General features: G+C 46.2%; 1 protein-coding gene across 1 annotated transcript in view; it reads right to left on the bottom strand.

Moving 5' to 3' along the window:
- The window catches only part of LOC126294982 (poly [ADP-ribose] polymerase tankyrase-1-like), a 51667-nt gene that overhangs the window by 15410 nt on the left and 16978 nt on the right, over positions 1-19279 (bottom strand). The window contains exons 2-4 of the mRNA XM_049987216.1: positions 15626-16202; positions 5918-6061; positions 432-647 (exon numbers count right to left, since the gene is read on the bottom strand). Coding sequence (XP_049843173.1) covers positions 432-647; positions 5918-6061; positions 15626-16191 — 926 coding nt within the window. The 5' untranslated portion in view covers positions 16192-16202. The remainder of the gene's footprint in view (positions 1-431; positions 648-5917; positions 6062-15625; positions 16203-19279) is intronic.

The raw sequence follows: 19279 nt of genomic DNA on the forward strand, positions 1-19279 counted from the left end.
GCGTTTATCTCTTTTGACATAGAGAGTTAGACATTCAATGCAATCACAGTCGCTCCCTGTCACTAGAACTACTGTGTGTGATGTTGGCGTATGTGCCTGAATTATAGCTGATTTTGGTTTGATGTGGATAAATCACTGAGGTCTTGATAATAACTCACTATTTTCCACACCAACCTGTTCTTAATTTACTTCTCTCATGATACAACCTCCTAATCCTGTGTATACTGCACCGTTAGTCATCTGACTGTATTGTTGCAATTTCATTCCCAGTTCACTTTGCTGACCCTCATTAAATCTAGGGTGAGCATATACATTTCGCTTTTTGGTATTTATATCTTACCTACCATATAATAGTTGTGTGTGTGTGTGTGTGTGTGTGTTTGTGTATGTGTGTGTGTGTGTGTGTGTGTGTGTGTGGTGAGGGAACTCACCGCAAGCGAGAGACAGTGGCCTCATGGGTTGCAGGAGTTGTGGGCAGTGCAGCAGCAACAGCAGGAGTCTGGTGGGTCGTGCCGGCGCAGGAGGTGGCGGTGGTGGCGGCGGCGGCTGCGGTGGTGGCGGTGGTGGCGGCGGTGGTGGTGGCGGTGGTGGTGGCGGTGGTGGTGGTGGAGGTGGTGGTGGGCCTCAGCTGTGTAGCGGCTGGTGGGCTGCATACACACAGAGAGAGTGAGAGAGGGGCACAGTGTGAGCAGGTGTGTCCTCGTGGGGTTCTGTGGGCATCTCACTGTAGCACACACACGCACACACACACTCATACACTCACTCACACACACAGAACACACGCCGACAACAGGTGTAGCGGTCCAGTTAATACAAATGAATTACAAGTGACATAATCACTTTCAGTTGGACCTCCTGTGTTCCCCGCAGCAGTTGCTCACCGTACCACGCAACAAGTAGTTCAAAATCAAGCACAAACGAAATGTATGTGCGGTGCCTTACACCTACACAAAACTTAATTACAGAGTTACTGTACAGGTCAGCTCAGGTACTATCGTTCTCAGAAATATCTGAACGATCTGACCTGGATTGTCCCTCTTTGTATGTAACCCACACTAGTTAACTCCCTCGCAGTTCGTGTGATCCCTTTTCTATATTGTCGTTTCGCTATACATAATGAACATCCTAGGACCGGTTGGGTACCAATCCATGATGAGTGGCATCTGAGACCCGTACAGACCAAAAGTATGTGCTACAGGTAGAGGCATTTGTACGTTCAAATGGTTCAAATGGCTCTGAGCACTATGGGACTTAACGTCGATGGTCATTAGTCCCGTAGAACTTAGAACTACTTAAACCTAACTAACCTAAGGACAGCCGGCCGCTGGTGGCCGAGCGGTTCTGGCGCTACAGTCTGGAACCGCGCGACCGCTATAGGGCAGGTTCGAATCCTGCCTCGGGCATGGATGTGTGTGTTGTCCTTAGGTTAGTTCGGTTTAAGTAGTTCTAAGTTCTAGGGGACTTATGACCTCAGCAGTTGAGTCCCATAGTGCTCAGAGCCATTTGAACCATTTGAACCTAAGGACATCACACAACACCCAGTCATCACGAGACAGAGAAAATCCCTGAGCCCGCCTGGAATCAAACCCGGGCGTGGGAAGCGAGAACGCTACCGCACGACCACGAGATGCGGGCATTTGTACGTCTGTCCGTCTTTATAGTTGTTATAATGGTAACAGACAGTCAAATGGTAAGGGAAACTGGCACTTCCAAACATTGAAAAATGTCATGATTAACACTTCGAGCTGATACTAAACTGCCTAATATAAGAACCACCTTTGAAACATGTATGGCCTGTAGGACAGCAGCTCCAGAAAAAAATTTCACGACATTTGCCATTTGCCATGGCGGAGTTGCTGCAAGTCTACACTCTCTGTTCTGTGATGCTTGTATGATTGCTTCAGTGCCTCGGTGGTTCTGGCTTTCAAGAAGGTTAAGGAGGAGGTGGTGGTCTATACTTGGTAAAGACCTTGTAGTATTGGAAGATCCCAGATATATTGTATCATTCTCAGACAGAGAATCCGGTCTACATCTACATCTACATGGACACTGCAAATCACATTTAAGTGCTTGGCAGACAGTTCATCGAACCACCTTCACAATTCTCTATTATTCGAATCTCGTTAAGTGCGTAGAAAGAATGAACACCTATAACTTTCCGTACGAGGTCTGATTTCCCTTATTTTATCGTGGTGATCGTTCCTCCCTACGTACGTCGGTGTAAACAAAATATTTTCGCATTCGGAGGAGAAAGTTGGTGATTGGAATTTCGTGAGAAGATACCGTCGCAACGAAAAGCGCCTTTCTTTTAATGATGTCCAGCCCAAATCCTGTGTCATTTCTGTGACACTTTCTCCCATATTTCGCCATAATACAAAACGTGCTGCCTTTCTTTGAACTTTTTCCATGTACTCCGTCAGTCCTATCTGGTAAGGATCCCACATTGCGAAGCAGTATTCTAAAAGAGGACCGACAAGCGTAGTGTTGTCAGTCTCCTTAGTAGGTCTAAGTGTCCAACCAATAAAACGCAGTCTTTCGTTAGCCTTCCCGACAACATATTCAATGTGTTCCTTCAAATTTAAATTGTTCGTAATTGTAATACCTAGGTATTTACTTGAATTTACAGCTTTTAGATTAGACTGATTAATGTCGGAAGTTCCATGCGGGTTTTCGCGGATGATGCTGTAGTATACAGAGAAGTTGCAGCACTAGAAAATTGCAGCGAAATGCAGGAAGATCTGCAGCTGATAGGCACTTGGTGCAGGGAGTGGCAACTGACCCTTAACATAGAGAAATGTAGTGTATCGCGAATACATAGAAAGAAGGATCCTTTATTGTATGATTATATGGTAGCGGAACAAACACTGGTAGCAGTTACTTCTGTAAAATATCTGTGAGTATGGATGCGGAACGGTTTGAAGTGGAATGATCATATAAAATTAATTGTCGGTAAGGCGGGTACCAGGTTGAGATTCATTGGGAGAGTCCTTAGAAAATGCAGTCCATCAACAAAGGAGAAGGCTTACAAAACACTCTTTCGACCTATACTTGAGTATTGCTCATCAGTGTGGGATCCATACCAGATTGGGTTGACGGAGGAGATAGAGAAGATCCAAAGAAGAGCGGCGCGTTTCGTCACAGGGTTATTTGGTAAGCGTGATAGCGCTACGGAGATGTTTAGCAAACTCAAGTGGCAGACTCTACAAGAGAGTCGCTCTGCATCGCGGTGTAGCTTGCTCGCCAGGTTTCGAGAGGGGGCGTATCTGGATGAGGTATCAAATATATTGCTCCCCCCTACTTATACCTCCCGAGGAGATCACGAATGTAAAATTAGAGAGATTCGAGCGCGCACGGAGGCTTTCCGGCAGTCGTTCTTCCCGCGAACCATACGCGACTGGAACAGAAGAGGGATGTAATGACAGTGGCACTTAAAGTGCCCTCCGCCACCCACCATTGGGTAGCTTGCGGAGTGTAAATGTAGATGTAGATGTAGATGTAATCGTGTAACCGAAGTTTAACGAGTTCCTTTTAGCACTCATGTGGATGACCTCACACTTTTCGTTATTTAGGGTCAACTGCCGTTCCGATATCTTTTCTAAATCGTTTTGCAGTTTCCTTTGATCTTATGATCACTTTATTAGTCGATAAACGACAGTGTCATCTACAAACAACCGAAGACGGCTGCTCAGATTATCTCCAAAATCGTTTATATAGATAAGGAACAGCAAAGGGCCTATATCACTACCTCGGGGAACGCCAGAAATCACTTCTGTTTTACTCAATGAACTGTAAGATGTACCCTGGAGCATACGCAGGGTCAAAACACGAGTTAGTTATGGTGATGAACAAACTGAAGCTTGAGAGAACCGTTAGGAGCAATCGGTGTGTAGGTAAATGGAATACTGAAATGCTGAGGAATGAAATGGGTTTTTGAACTTCTGTGAGACTGTAGATAAAGCGATAATGAATGTCTCAGCTGGAATTCCATTTGAACAGTAGCAGATGTCTCTGAAAAGGCGAAACAGGGAAGATGATCGGGCTAGTGTTTCAGCAAGGAAAGCAACTGTGAAGAAATCTTAGCAAACGGAAAAAAAATACATGAATTCATTGATGAAAGAAAGAAGAAGAACAATAGTCAGGTAATGACAAGTATACAGTATTATAGGTCACTAAAAATGCATGTCCAAGTTCGAAGGACGATAAAGTGGAATGACTGCAGTAAGTTTCACAATACATAAATAAAAATTTATCGTAGGGTGCACACATTCAGCACATAGCAAAGCCCAAAGATCCTTCAGTGAAATTAAATGCAAGGATGACAACACATAAACACCCAACACTCCAGATATCAGACATTGAGATCGGTGCCAAACGCTGTTATGTCGATGGAGTATGAACCAAACCGAACATGTGTAAACTTTGGATGCAAATGCTACTGTGTGGTGAAGAGGCCAGCCCTGCACCCCCTCCTCCCAGAAATAAATGAGTGGATCTGAGCACTCTACATGTGCTGACAGACAGAAATACGATCTACAGTAGGGAGAGATTCTGCTTTGCATGTGTGTTGTTACTCGGACTACCTCCTGCGAAAAAATACAGTGGTGCAAACGTGTTGGTCCAAACCCTGAGGGGCTTAGGCAGAACAGACCACCTCTGCCAGCTGTTGCTTTTGTTTGGATTCTTGAACAGAGTAATTCTTGTTACCAGCACAACTTTAACCCAGAGGTCTAGAATCCTTGCTCTGTTTCTACCAACGACCCTAAATTGTCTCATAAATAAATCTGTCTACTCGCGCCCTGCTACGGCATTCCAATACACCATGATTTTTAGATGTTTATATCTTTTTGAATACAGTGTTATGCATACAGTGCTCTCATAATCGCTCTGTGTGACTGGATTTTCTGTGTGTGACGTCGCCTCACGTGCTAGAGTTATTGTAGGATTGGTTTACTGATTCTGACGCGAATATGTCACTGAAATGTTCATAGTAGATCACTGTTTTCCTTACCAACCCATTTTTAATTGCCGGCCAGAGTGACCGTGCGGTTCTGGGCGCTACAGTCCGGAGCCGAGCGACCGCTATGGTCGCAGGTTCGAATCCCGCCTCGGGCATGGATGTGTGTGATATCCTTAGGTTAGTTAGGTTTAATTAGTTCTAAGTTCTAGGCGACTGATGACCTCTGAAGTAGGTTTAATTAATTCTAAGTTGTAGGCGACTGATGACCTCAGAAGTTAAGTTGCATTGTACTCAGAGCCATTTGAACCATTTTTAATTGACCTTTCTCTCATGATAGAACTTTCTCATTCTGTGGATACCCTTCCCTTAATCATCTGACTGTATGTTCCAGTTTCCTTTTCATTTCACCTTGCTGACCTTCTTTGAATGTAGGCTGTGCCTTTGCATTTCCTTTTCCTGTTTTTATACCTTCTCTGCAATGGAGTGCTAATGCGTGTATGTGTGTGTGTGTGTGTGTGTGTGTGTGTGTGTGTGTGTGTGTGCGTGTGTGAGTGCGTGTGTGTAGTGAGGGAACTCACCACATGCGAGAGACAGTGGCCTCATTAGGTGGAGGAGACATGGGTGGTGCAGCTGCGACAGGGGTCTGGTGGCGTGCACCGGCAGTGGTGGCGGTGGCAGTGGCGCCATTTGAACCATTTTTAATTGACCTTTCTCTCATTATAGAACTTTCTCATTCTGTGGATACCCTTCCCTTAATCATCTGACTGTATGTTCCAGTTTCCTTTTCATTTCAACTTGCTGACGCTCTTTGAATGTAGGCTGTGCCTTTGCATTTCCTTTTCCTGTTTTTATACCTTCTCTGCAATGGAGTGCTAATGCGTGTATGTGTGCGTCTGTGTGTGTGTGTGTGTGTGTGTGTGTGTGTGTGTGTGTGTGTGTGTGTGTAGTGAGGGAACTCACCGCATGCGAGAGACAGTGGCCTCATTAGGTGGAGGAGACGTGGGTGGTGCAGCTGCGACACTGGTCTGGTGGCGTGCACCGGCAGTGGTGGCGGCGGCAGTGGCGGCGGTGGTGGCGGTGGTGGCGGTGGTGGCGGCTGGTATGCTGCACATACAGGGAGAGGCAGACTGTGAGCTGGCGTGCGCCTCCTCGTGGGGAAGTGGGGGTGGCTCACTGGGGCCAGCACTGTTGAGGGACCGTCCACACACTGGCAACCGCCACAGAACACGCACCGAACACTAGGATAGCGCTCCAGATAATACAAGTGACTTATCAGTGAGCCAATAACATTAGGTTGCACCACCTGAGCGCCCCACAGCAGTTAATCACAACACCATGCAACAGGTAGTTCAAAACCAAGTGTGGGCGTAAGGTACGTACAATGGCCAAGACTTGCAGAAAACGTAATTATGGAAGTACTCGACAGGTCAGCTCAGGTACTATCACCCTCGAAATCATCGAAACGGCCCGAATTCCACTCCACCTGATTTGTACGCACCCTTGTAGTGTTGCTGTCTTGCAGTCCCTCTGCTCTCTTTTCTGGTAAGGGCGTTTCACTTGAGCAAACTGATAAGTAAGACTGTCAGTGCACAATCAGACTAATATCACAATAATGACACCAGAAAGAATGTTATTATTGCAATAAATGACATTTAAAAAACGAACTTTCAGTTTGAAATTACGTGACGAAAACTTCAGTACACACTGACATCCAGGACTCAAATCGAACAACCATTGTCTCTGTTAGCTAAATACCAAAGATCTTAAATATCGTTTCAGCCACAGCTAAGCTAGCGTGCACATGTTTAAACACTGAAATCTTTAAATGACGTTCCATAATGTTTTGTGTTGGATGAGGATATGAACACAGCTCCTAATAGGAGTGTCAACTAAGCACAATAATATGTTATTTATCCAAATATTTCTCCAGTACCGATATGAAAAACAGAAATGACAAAACAAAACAAATTGTTACTTTACCGGGGTTTGAGTCAGTCTCCAGTGTCGTGTTCTAGCCACAAATACATGTAAAATATCGGCTTAGTTCACCAGTGGCGAGGCGTACACACATCTGAACTGCAAATAATGTCACAAAAACGTCCATGTGCAGTGGAAATTTAGCCCTGCACCTAGCATCTCTGTTGGGTTTACACAAAGAGTCATTTCGAATTCTTTTTAGCCATTCGCTAGGAGTAACAAGTTTTAAGTTGGAATGATGCCCTGAAAAGTTTGGTATGTGGCCAAGTCCAAACCGACGCCAACTATTGTTGTTGACAAGACACACAGACCCTGTGTGCCTCGGTTGTATGCAGTCCTGATTTTGGCGCTCACCTGCACGGCGCCAAACACGCATACGACCATCATTGGCACCAAGGCAGAAGCGACTCTCATCGCTGAAGACGACACGTCTCCATTCGTCCCTCCATTCACGCCTGTCGCGACACCACTGGAGGCGGGCTGCACGATGTTGGGGCGTGAGCGGAAGACGGCCTAACGGTGTGCGGGACCGTAGCCCAGCTTCATGGAGGCGGTTGCGAATGGTCCTCGCCGATACCCCAGGAGCAGCAGTGTCCCTAATTTGCTGGGAAGTGGCGGTGCGGTCCCCTACGGCACTGCGTAGGATCCTACGGTCTTGGCGTGCATCCGTGCGTCGCTGTGGTCCGGTCCCAGGTCGACGGGCACGTGCACCTTCCGCCGACCACTGGCGACAACATCGATGTACTGTGGAGACCTCACGCCCCACGTGTTGAGCAATTCGGCGGTACGTCCACCCGGCCTCCCGCATGCCCACTATACGCCCTCGCTCAAAGTCCGTCAACTGCACATACGGTTCACGTCCACGCTGTCGCGGCATGCTACCATTGTTAAAGACTGCGATGGAGCTCCGTATGCCACGGCAAACTGGCTGACATTGACGGCGGCGGTTCTAAACAAACAGTCTACAAGACCATCGAGAACATCGAATTTGCTACAACAGCTGGAGACAAGAAGAATCGTATTCCATTTAAGTCTGTCGCTGCACAAGCTCTGCTGGATGGTCCTGCTGTTTTCGTCGGTTGTAGACTTAATTTTAGTTTAGATATAAACGATACGTTTGGCCGTGGTAACGGATGGTTTACCGTTGCCATTGTTCGAGGAGGTACTGGAGTACCAAGTGTTCCTGGACTGGAAAGTTTTGTTGACAGAGACATTATTGCTTTTCGCACTTATCATATTTCAGAATTGGCTAATAAGGATTTTGGTAAATCTGCATATGTGTCTCCTTCTTCCTTGTTATTGTATACTCGTAACAGGAGGATATATATATATATATATATATATATATATATATATATATATATATATATATATATATATATATATATATGACGATTTCAGTTTCGTTTACGAACAACATTTAAAGCGGGTTTTACTTCCAAGCCTTTCGGCTGCTTTCGTGTAAGCATGACGTGCGTGCAATTTGTAGTGCCGGCACTGAAACTGGTAGGCTTGTCTTGTCCCCCCCCCCCCCCCCAAACGTCTCCCCTCCCCTCGCCAGCCAATGCATGCTTCCTCCTCTCCCTCACAACTCTGCCGTCTTACAGTTAACACACCTGTGCTGTGGACTTGCTACTGAAATAAAATAAGTTTACGATATTTGCAGTGCTGGTGTTATGCTGATAACGATACGGTGCGGCGACCACAGCCGTTACGAAACACATCAGATGAATTCGCAATTGCGAATGGAAAATGCTGTAGAATGGAAAATATGTTCTGGACTGGGACTCGGACCCGCGTTTCCCACTTATCGCGGGCGGTCGCCACACCATTCGGCTGTCTGTGGACGAGTCACAGCCAGGCCTTAACTTCCGTGTGTTGTCAAAAATACACCCACGAACTGTACTTCAAAATTCAAATGGTTCCAATGGCTCTGAGCACTATGGGACTTAACATCTATGGTTATCAGTCCCCTAGAACTTAGAACTACTTAAACCTAACTAACTAATGAATGGTAAATTGCTCGAGACACCGATGTTCAAATGTGTGTGTGAATTTCTATAGGAGCAAACTGCTGAGGTCATCGGTCCCTAGACTTACACACCACTTAAACCAACCACACAACACCCAGCCATCACGAGGCAGAGAAAATCCCTGACCCCGCCGGGAATCGAACCCGGGAACCCGGGCGTGGGAAGCGAGAACGCTACCGCACGACCGAACTGTACTCGCACATCCATGATGTGTATTCTGGTACAGGTCAGACATTGTGGTTGAAAGTTGCCTGCCCGGTGTAGGCAGAGAAATACGATACTGCAGTGCCGGTGTTACGCTGATGAAATTTGTTCTTCATATACCAGAGAAATGAATGGTAAATTGCTCGAGACACCGATGTTCAAATGTGTGTGTGAATTTCTATAGGAGCAAACTGCTGAAGTCATCGGTCCCTAGAGTTACACACCACTTAAACAAACTTATGCTAAGAACCTCCAGCGGGAGGGGCAGCGCAATCCGTGACGCGGCATCTCAAACCGCACGGCCACTCCGAGCAGCAGAAACTGATGTCTACAATGACCAGCGTGGATATAAGGGTAGGAATAAAAGAGAAGTAGATTGAATGATTTACAATACAGGTTATAAGTTGGTTGAGGGAATGCTAGTAGTGTCATCTCAAACACAACGTTTCCCGTGCGTCAAATGCCAAACAAAAGTTGCCTAAGTATCAGAATCTGTATGAAAAATAAATGACGATTTATTGGTGTTAATTGCTACTAGGCTTGTATGGGCATATGTAACTGTCAGATGGTGCAGGAAGAAGGGGTTTTTGGTCTCAGAGACTCTTTAAAGTTCAGACTATCAGAGGTGGAATAGCCACAGCAATAGATGGGACAGACAATATGACAGGTATTGCCACAGTGGATTGAAAGTCTGTGGCGTTCACTGGGTGGCTGTAGTAAAGTCATAGAGCAGTCGAGATAGGCAGGCAGACGTTAGAGGCCTATGCACTGAGGGTGGAGTACAGCATATTATTCTGTGTGTCACAGAAGGAAACGGATCCAAGTACGGTGTGAACTTTATGTAACGGCTGAATAGTGATGAGAAGGCAATGAGATGGGAAGAGTCGGTTTTATGCCACCAGCGCGAACCCCCGTGAGGCCTGGCTTGTGCTCCCGTAAGGTGGTCTCAGGTTGAGAGAGGTGTGCCTGGCCATACACTGGAGGACCGATGCTTACTTCACCTGGTTTTCTGAACATCTTCCGTACAAGCCCAGGCAGCGTGGCATTTTTCTTTCGTATAATGTGCCTTTAGAGCAATTCAACATCTCCTGTGTGCTGTGTGAATTTGAAGAGAACAAAGAATTATGTTGGGAAAGCTATTGACGCATGGTTTGCACGTAGAAAGAAAGTGACAGAGAACGAAGCTGTAGTACTGAGGTGTCAATAGCGATTGCTCTGATAGTAGTATGCTTTACTACACGATGAAAATTCCACAGATCAACATCAGCCGTCGAAAACTGTAAATATGTTGCCGGGCTCCTCGAACCGTTGTGCAGTACGCTACCTTGCTCGATGTGTCAGTCAGAAGTGACGTACTTGGTCGTCATCTTTCTGCAGCGTGACACTATTGAGAGGTTTAAGAACCTTCAACATCGCAGCGCGTCAGCAATCGTTGGTCAATATATTAAAAAACTCGAAAGCCGCTTCGGTTGCGACAAAAGCACCTAGTGTTAACCTAGGTTTCGGCGTATATAACTACAGCTTCTTCAGAACAATAAAACCCACAAGTGCCTCAGAAGACCTTTGTCAATGATTAAAAGAACACATAGAAAGAAGGATCCTTTATTGTATGATTATATGATAGCGGAACAAACACTGGTAGCAGTTACTTCTGTAAAATATCTGGGAGTAAGCGTGCGGAACGATTTGAAGTGGAATGATCATATAAAATTAATTGTTGGTAAGGCGGGTACCAGGTTGAGATTCATTGGGAGAGTCCTTAGAAAAGGAGGTGGCTTACAAAACACTCGTTCGACCTATACTTGAGTATTGCTAATCAGTGTGGGATCCGTACCAGATCGGGTTGACGGAAGAGATAGAGAAGATCCAAAGAAGAGAGGCGCGTTTCGTCACAGTGTTATTTGGTAAGCGTGATAGCGTTACGGAGATGTTTAACAAACTCAAGTGGCAGACTTTGCAAGAGAGGCGCTCTGCATCGCGGTATAGCTTGCTCGCCAAGTTTCGAGAGGGTGCGTTTCTGGATGAGGTATCGAATATATTGCTTCCCCCTACTTATACCTCCCGAGGAGATCACGAATGTAAAATTAGAGAGATTAGAGCGCGCGCGGAGGCTTTCAGACAGTCGTTCTTCCCGCGAACCATACGAGACTGGAACAGGAAAGAGAGGTAATGACGGTGGCACGGAAAGTGCCCTCCGCCACACACCGTTGGGTGGCTTGCGGAGTATAAATGTAGATGTAGATTAAGCTATACATTTATAAACGTAAAAAGGAAAAACACAGACAGTACATATGTGCAAAGTCTAAACCACTACTTAACTTAATGGTGTACGCTCCACCTCACACCGGCCTATGTTCGATTGGCCACGACCCGCCATAAACTGCAGCTACAAACGGTCGCCCACTTACAAGCCCGACCCGCTATCTATGCAACATGCTCAAGACAAGGTAAGTTACTTGAATGCGTATGTGCATACAAATACGAGAAAGTTTATACCTGGGTCGGGGCTAAATAGCCCTTACATTCCCAGCCGTGGATCAACGTATATCAAAAAATAGAATGGATAGAATAAGTGACGAGCTAAATAGGAGATGAAGCTTAAAAATAACCGCTCACGGTTGCTTATGCCAGGAAAGAAACATATATGAAGCTACCTATGACAACAGGAGGAACTCTTAAAAACTATGCCTAAAGCCAATAGTTAGCCTGGGGGGGGGGGGGGGGGACGTAATCTAAAGACGTCGTGGTAATAAAGATATAGGGATAAAACGTGAGGTGTTCAACGGGCTAAAATCACCTTCATCGTAAAGGAAATGAAGAAAAAAGAAAAAAAGATGAACAGCTTGACCAACCGCGCTCGCCAGTCAGTGCACGCATGTTAAAATACCCAGATCATCAGATTTACGAGTATGAAGAACAAATTAAAGGTGAGGAACCATCAAAAAATTTTCTGTTTCTTAGTAGGAGTTGCTCGTTAAGGATATTGTCTTTATCATGTTGCAGGTGCTCAAAGATCTGCATTTCTTCCAAAACATCCAGTTTTAAGCCCTTAACCTCAGCATGAAGTAACTCGACATTAACTGGAGGGCTCGGCGCATGAGCCGTTTGCACAAGGTGTTCCGCATAAGTAGAGCCCTTAGTACCGTCACCGCTTCTAGTAGGTATATGCTCTTTATACCTGAGACCAAGAGATCGCCCCGTTTTACCGATGTAAAATTTTGGACAAACCCCGCATGTAATTTTATATACTCCTGATTGGGAAAGTTTATAGCTCTTATTGTGCAAGGAGTGGATTAAATTCCTATGTAAACTGTTATTAGTAGAATAGGCGTCTCTGAAATTATGGGCTCTGTGTAAACACCCCAATTTGTAACTTATATAGCCTGTGTAAGGGATCGTTGCCACCTGTTTGTCATCTGACGCATCCCCTAGGGTGGAAGACGTAATATTATTATTATTTATTTTCTTGTTATACATCTGTCTTACCAACTGAGGCCTATAACCATTATTTGTAGCAATACTCTCAAGTGTGACCAGTTCAGTTTCTACCGTATCTGGTGCAAGAGGGATAGCTGTAACTCTGTCAATATTAGAATGTTAAAAGGCCATCTTATGGGTGTACGGATGGGCCGAGTCTGCAGGTATAATATTGTAGAAAAACGTATTTTTCCGAAAAATATCAAATTTAATGCTGTTGTCAACCACAGTTAAACTGAGGTCCAAAAAATTTAATGACCTAGTATCGGATTCTTGCTCAATTGTAAAACTGATATTATGGTGAAGCTCATTAAAAATCGAAAAAATATGGTCTACATCACTTTGAGAACCATCAATGATTAATAGAATGTCGTCAACATATCTTTTGTAAAATTTTATTCTCCTAAGAATGTCTCTGTCATTGGCAAAAGAATCAGACTCTAAGTAGTTCATAAAAATTTCTGATAAAATCCCAGCTAGGTGCTCTCCATAGACAAACCTGCTGGTTGTAAGTAAAATCTCTCATTAAATGTAAAGTAGTTGTGTCTTAAACTCATCCGTAGCAGCATCATCAACTCATTGATCTCTTTATCCAAAAGTTTTTTGTAGTGACGCAAATTGCTCTCTACTATTTGCAGTGTGTGGTCGACCGGTACATTAGTATAGAAACTTGTTACAGACGAATGGAAAAACTGGTAGAAGCCGACCTCGGGGAAGATCAGTTTGGATTCCGTAGAAATGTTGGAACACGTGAGGCAATACTCACCCTACGACTTATCTTAGAAGCTAGATTAAGGAAGGGCAAACCTACGTTTCTAGCATTTGTAGACTTAGAGAAAGCTTTTGACAATGTTGACTGGAAAACTCTCTTTCAAATTCTGAAGGTGGCAGGGGTAAAATTTAGGGAGCGTAAGGCTATTTACAATTTGTACAGAAACCAGATGGCAGTTATAAGAGTCAAGGGACATGAAACGGAAGCAGTGGTTGGGAAGGGAGTGAGACAGGGTTGTAGCCTCTCCCTGATGTTATTCAATCTGTATATTGAGCAAGCAGTAAAGGAAACAAAAGAAAAATTTGGAGTAGGTATTAAAATCCATGGAGAAGAAATAAAAACTTTGAGGTTCGCCGATGACATCGTAATTCTGTCAGAGACAGCAAAGGACTTGGAAGAGCAGTTGAACGGAATGGATAGTGTCTTGAAAGGAGGATATAAGATGAACATCAACAAAAGCAAAACGAGGGTAATGGAATGTAGTCGAATTAAGTCGGGTGATGCTGAGGGAATTAGATTAGAAAATGAGACACTTAAACTAGTAGATGAGTTTTGCTGTTTGGGGAGCAAAATAACTGATGATGGTCGAAGTAGAAAGGGTATAAAATGTAGACTGGCAATGGCAAGGAAAGAGTTTCTGAAGAAGAGAAATTTGTTAACATCGAGTATAGATTTAAGTGTCAGGAAGTCATTCCTGAAAGTATTTGTATGGAGTGTAGCCATGTATGGAAGTAAAACATGGACGATAAATAGTTTGGACAAGAAGAGAATAGAAGCTTTCGAAATGTGGTGCTACAGAATAATGCTGAAGAATAGATGGGTAGATCACGTAACTAATGCGGAGGTATTGAATAGAATTGGGGAGAAGAGAAGTTTGTGGCACAACTTGACCAGAAGAAGGGAGCGGTTGGTAGGACATGTTCTGAGGCATCAAGGGATCACCAATTTAGTATTGGAGGGCAGCGTAGAGGGTAAAAATCGTAGAGGGAGACCAAGAGATGAATACACTAAGCAGATTCAGAAGGATGTGGGTTGCAGTGGGTTCTGGGAGAAGAAGAAGATTGTACAGGATACAGTAGCATGGAGAGCTGAATCAACCTAGTCTCAGGACTGAAGACGACAACAACAACAACAACAATGTCAAATGATACTAGTTTAGAATCTTCAGAACAAGATACCTCATGTAAACTGGTAGCTAAATGAATGCAATTTTTAACGGAATAGGTTTTACTAAAAACTAAATTTTCTTTAATCTTAGTATGCAAATATTTCGCCAGCTTGTGCTAGGCACTTCCCGTATTGTCAACGATAGGGCGAATTGGGTGAATTAACTTATGAGCTTTAAACTAACTTCTCTTTTAGGTGGCTTGGGATTCATGTTGATCAGCCCCTTCTTTCGGAACCCTCCTGTCAAATTTTTAGTATTTTGGATCACTATTCAGAGGTGTCTCATTTTCATCAGCCAAACAAGCACTGAACAATTTTAAATGCTACTTTATGTGATCAGGCTTACAGCGATACATACAGGATGCAGGCATCGCTGTGCCTGATCCTGTGCTGGGCAATACAGCTTTGTGTGCACAGAAGAATGGATCACGTTGTATTCACACTGTGAATGTACCCTTTTCTCCTGACACTTCATGCCAAAACCTAAATAGCATCATTTGTAGCCGGCTGCAGTGGCCGTGCGGTTCTAGGGGCTGCAGTCCGGAACCGCAGAACTGCTACGGTCGCAGGTTCGAGTCCTGCCTCGGGCATGGATGTGTGTGATGTCCTTAGGTTAGTGAGGTTTAAGTAGTTCTAAGTTCTAGGGGACTGATGACCTGAGATGTTAGGTCCCATAGTGCTCAGAGTCAGCGAACAACATTTGTTCACACGTAGTTCGACAGAATAATGTGTAGAAACTGGTTGTCTGATTATTTTTGTCAGATAACATACCGCTTAAGGATCTGGACTCAGTTTAGGGACTCAATGAACCTGCTACAAGAGGACAGTGATAGCATCATGAGCTATCAGGAAATGACAGTCAATGATTGTGTATTTTACAGCGGAGACACACATAAGGAAACTCAGCAGCAAAAATTATAGACCAGTAAGTGCACACACACACACACACACACACACACACACACACACACGCACATGCACACACACGCACACATCCAAAACTGAGAGTCACAAATGAGTGGGTTGTCTCGCACTTACCTGCTTTGCGGTCGTGGCTCGTACAGCAACCGGCTCACTTCGATCAAGTCTTTCGGTTGATGAAGCATCGCATCTGCCCACCCCTGAGTGGCCATCACCTCGTGGGTACGAGTCTTAATAAATTCGATGGCGGCGCGCCTGAGGTCACTGCAGGAGTGCCGGACTGCGAGGACGGCTGCGGCCGCCGCGGTCTCGACACTCAGCTGGTCGGCCACCTGTCGCTCACACTCCGCCTTCAGCGGCGACACCCCGTACTTATCCGCTGCGGCCAGCAGCTGGGGGGCCGTGGCGGGCAGCTGGGGGGCCCGCAGGGTGTACAGGTAGGAGACGAGCTGCCTCAGCACCGGGCCCCCGATGTCGGCTATGCTCACCGCGCCGCTGCTGGCCTCCAGGGTGTCGTGGGCGAACATGGCGGCGAACACGGGGCTCCTGTCCGCCAGGACGGCCCTGTGCGCCAACAGCCGCGTGTCGCCCGCCGTCAGCGTCACCACGGCGCCGTCCGCGGCGTCCAGCAGGTCCCCCAGGTCCACGGCCGCCTTCTCCGTGACGTCCTTAACCACTTCCATTGCGGACGATTCTGAAACATGGCATCACCCTTTCAGCTTACAGGTGACTATCGATACTTCTGCGACAGGCAGACCGCTCATAAAAGTGATCCATCACCAGCTAATTGCAGTACCGTCATATCCTTGCTGTGTCAGACTGATGCCATTGCTGAATAGCCAAAAACCTTTAATAATGCCATTTCAAATATACTCCTGGAAATGGAAAAAAGAACACATTGACACCGGTGTGTCAGACCCACCAAACTTGCTCCGGACACTGCGAGAGGGCTGTACAAGCAATGATCACACGCACGGCACAGCGGACACACCAGGAACCGCGGTGTTGGCCGTCGAATGGCGCTAGCTGCGCAGCATTTGTGCACCGCCGCCGTCAGTGTCAGCCAGTTTGCCGTGGCATACGGAGCTCCATCGCAGTCTATAACACTGGTAACGTGCCGCGACAGCGTGGACGTGAACCGTATGTGCAGTTGACGGACTTTGAGCGAGGGCGTATAGTGGGCATGCGGGAGGCCGGGTGGACGTACCGCCGAATTGCTCAACACGTGGGGCGTGAGGTCTCCACAGTACATCGATGTTGTCGCCAGTGGTCGGCGGAAGGTGCACGTGCCCGTCGACCTGGGACCGTACCGCAGCGACGCACGGATGCACGCCAAGACCGTAGGATCCTACGCAGTGCCGTAGGGGACCGCACCGCCACTTCCCAGCAAATTAGGGACACTGTTGCTCCTGGGGTATCGGCGAGGACCATTCGCAACCGTCTCCATGAAGCTGGGCTACGGTCCCGCACACCGTTAGGCCGTCTTCCGCTCACGCCCCAACATCGTGCAGCCCGCCTCCAGTGGTGTCGCGACAGGCGTGAATGGAGGGACGAATGGAGACGTGTCGTCTTCAGCGACGAGAGTCACTTCTGCCTTGGTGCCAATGATGGTCGTATGCGTGTTTGGCGCCGTACAGGTGAGCGCCACAATCAGGACTGCATACGACCGAGGCACACAGGGCCAACACCCGGCATCATGGTGTGGGGAGCGATCTCCTACACTGGCCGTACACCTCTGGTGATCGTCGAGGGGACACTGAATAGTGCACGGTACATCCAAACCGTCATCGAACCCATCGTTCTACCATTCCTAGACCGGCAAGGGAACTTGCTGTTCCAACAGGACAATGCACGTCCGCATGTATCCCGTGCCACCCAACGTGCTCTAGAAGGTGTAAGTCAACTACCCTGGCCAGCAAGATCTCTGGATCTGTCCCCCATTGAGCATGTTTGGGACTGGATGAAGCGTCGTCTCACGCGGTCTGCACGTCCAGCACGAACGCTGGTCCAACTGAGGCGCCAGGTGGAAATGGCATGGCAAGCCTTTCCACAGGACTACATCCAGCATCTCTACGATCGTCTCCATGGGAGAATAGCAGCCTGCATTGCTGCGAAAGGTGGATACACACTGTACTAGTGCCGACATTGTGCATGCTCTGTTGCCTGTGTCTATGTGCCTGTGGTTCTGTCAGTGTGATCATGTGATGTATCTGACCCCAGGAATGTTTCAATAAAGTTTCCCCTTCCTGGGACAATGAATTCACGGTGTTCTTATTTTAATTTCCAGGAGTGTAGTTACGTTTTTCGTTCAGCACATTTTATTTGCGCGACAAGCTCCAGAGGGGGCGCTGCCCTCATTTTCATAATTTTTTATACAGGGCGATTTTACTTGACCTGGAAATTGTTCGAAGTGGACATCTACCAAAACGTTAAGAAGGTTGTGAAGAACTGTGAGCAGTACATTGTTCAACTAGATATTCTGTGGTGTCACCGCCACACACTACACTTCGTAGGTGGTAGCCTTTAAACCGGCCGCGGTCCGGTAGTATACGTCGCACCCGCGTGTCGCCACTATCAGTGATTGCAGACCGAACGCCGCCACACGGCAGGTCTAGAGAGACTTCCTAGCACTCGTCTCAGTTGTACAGCCGACTTTGCTAGCGATGCTTTACTGACAAATTACCCTCTCATTTGCGCGAGACGATAGTTTAGCATAGCTTTCTGCTACGTCCTTTGCTACGACCTAGCAAGACACCATATTCAGTTACTATTGATATTGTGAATCATGTACCGTCAAGAGCGACGTTTGTCAGTAATGTATTAAAGTTAAGTATTCCACCAACTACGTCCGTTTTTCTAAATTCTAATTTCTTTGTCCTGTTCCAGACCTCACGCCAGCCTGCGTGAGCTAAAATGCGTGCCTTTCGGTCTCCTCTAGTAACACGGTGTTGGCTCTACTGCCTATCACAACATATTCTCTTGACTTCTGTTCTTCAAGAAAACAACCTTATTTTATGGCTGGAATCTGTATTATTCCTCATTTAACCAATAGTTGTGGATGTAGCCATGCATGGGGTTGTTTTAGACATGGCATCAACCATCTACTAAAACCTGGAGCATGTTTCTGCCAAAAACTGCCTATGGCAAGCAGACGTGTGCAGCCTGCAACTCGTTCTCAACACTTCTCAAATAGTCCAACAGCACAACATCCGACCACACACAGCACGATATGCCAGAGCCGGCCACAGAGCCCTCCAACTAACACATATACTATCATTTTATAGCAGAAGTCACAGAACGTCGGTGTTGCAGATGGTGCTGATAATAGTACATAACCACTCGAAGATACAGTTTCTCAACAACGAGGTCTAATTTTCGCTGAAGAATTTCTCAGTTCGAGCCTACACTGACTGTGTAGCAATGAAGGTGAAAGGTTGGCTCTATACTCTTATATGTTATATAAGTGAACGAGGGAAACTGTCCACGGATCTTGAAAGAGACATTTGAATTTTCATCCATAGAAAGAAGAATGAACATTTAAGGCAGTTGTCCAGCCATCGGAAATAGTAACTTTATTTCCTCAAAAAGGTCAGATTAAAAAAAAGTGCGGGTCTGGTGGTGGTTACATGGACCACACACACACACACACACACACACACACACACACACACACAGACACACCACGCTGCCATCACACTGCTCCACGAGGGAAACTGTCCACGAATCTTGAAAGAGACATTTGAATTTTCATCCATAGAAAGGAGAATGAAC

The sequence above is a fragment of the Schistocerca gregaria genome, chromosome 11 (assembly GCF_023897955.1).
Source record: "Schistocerca gregaria isolate iqSchGreg1 chromosome 11, iqSchGreg1.2, whole genome shotgun sequence".
NCBI lineage: Eukaryota > Metazoa > Arthropoda > Insecta > Orthoptera > Acrididae > Schistocerca > Schistocerca gregaria.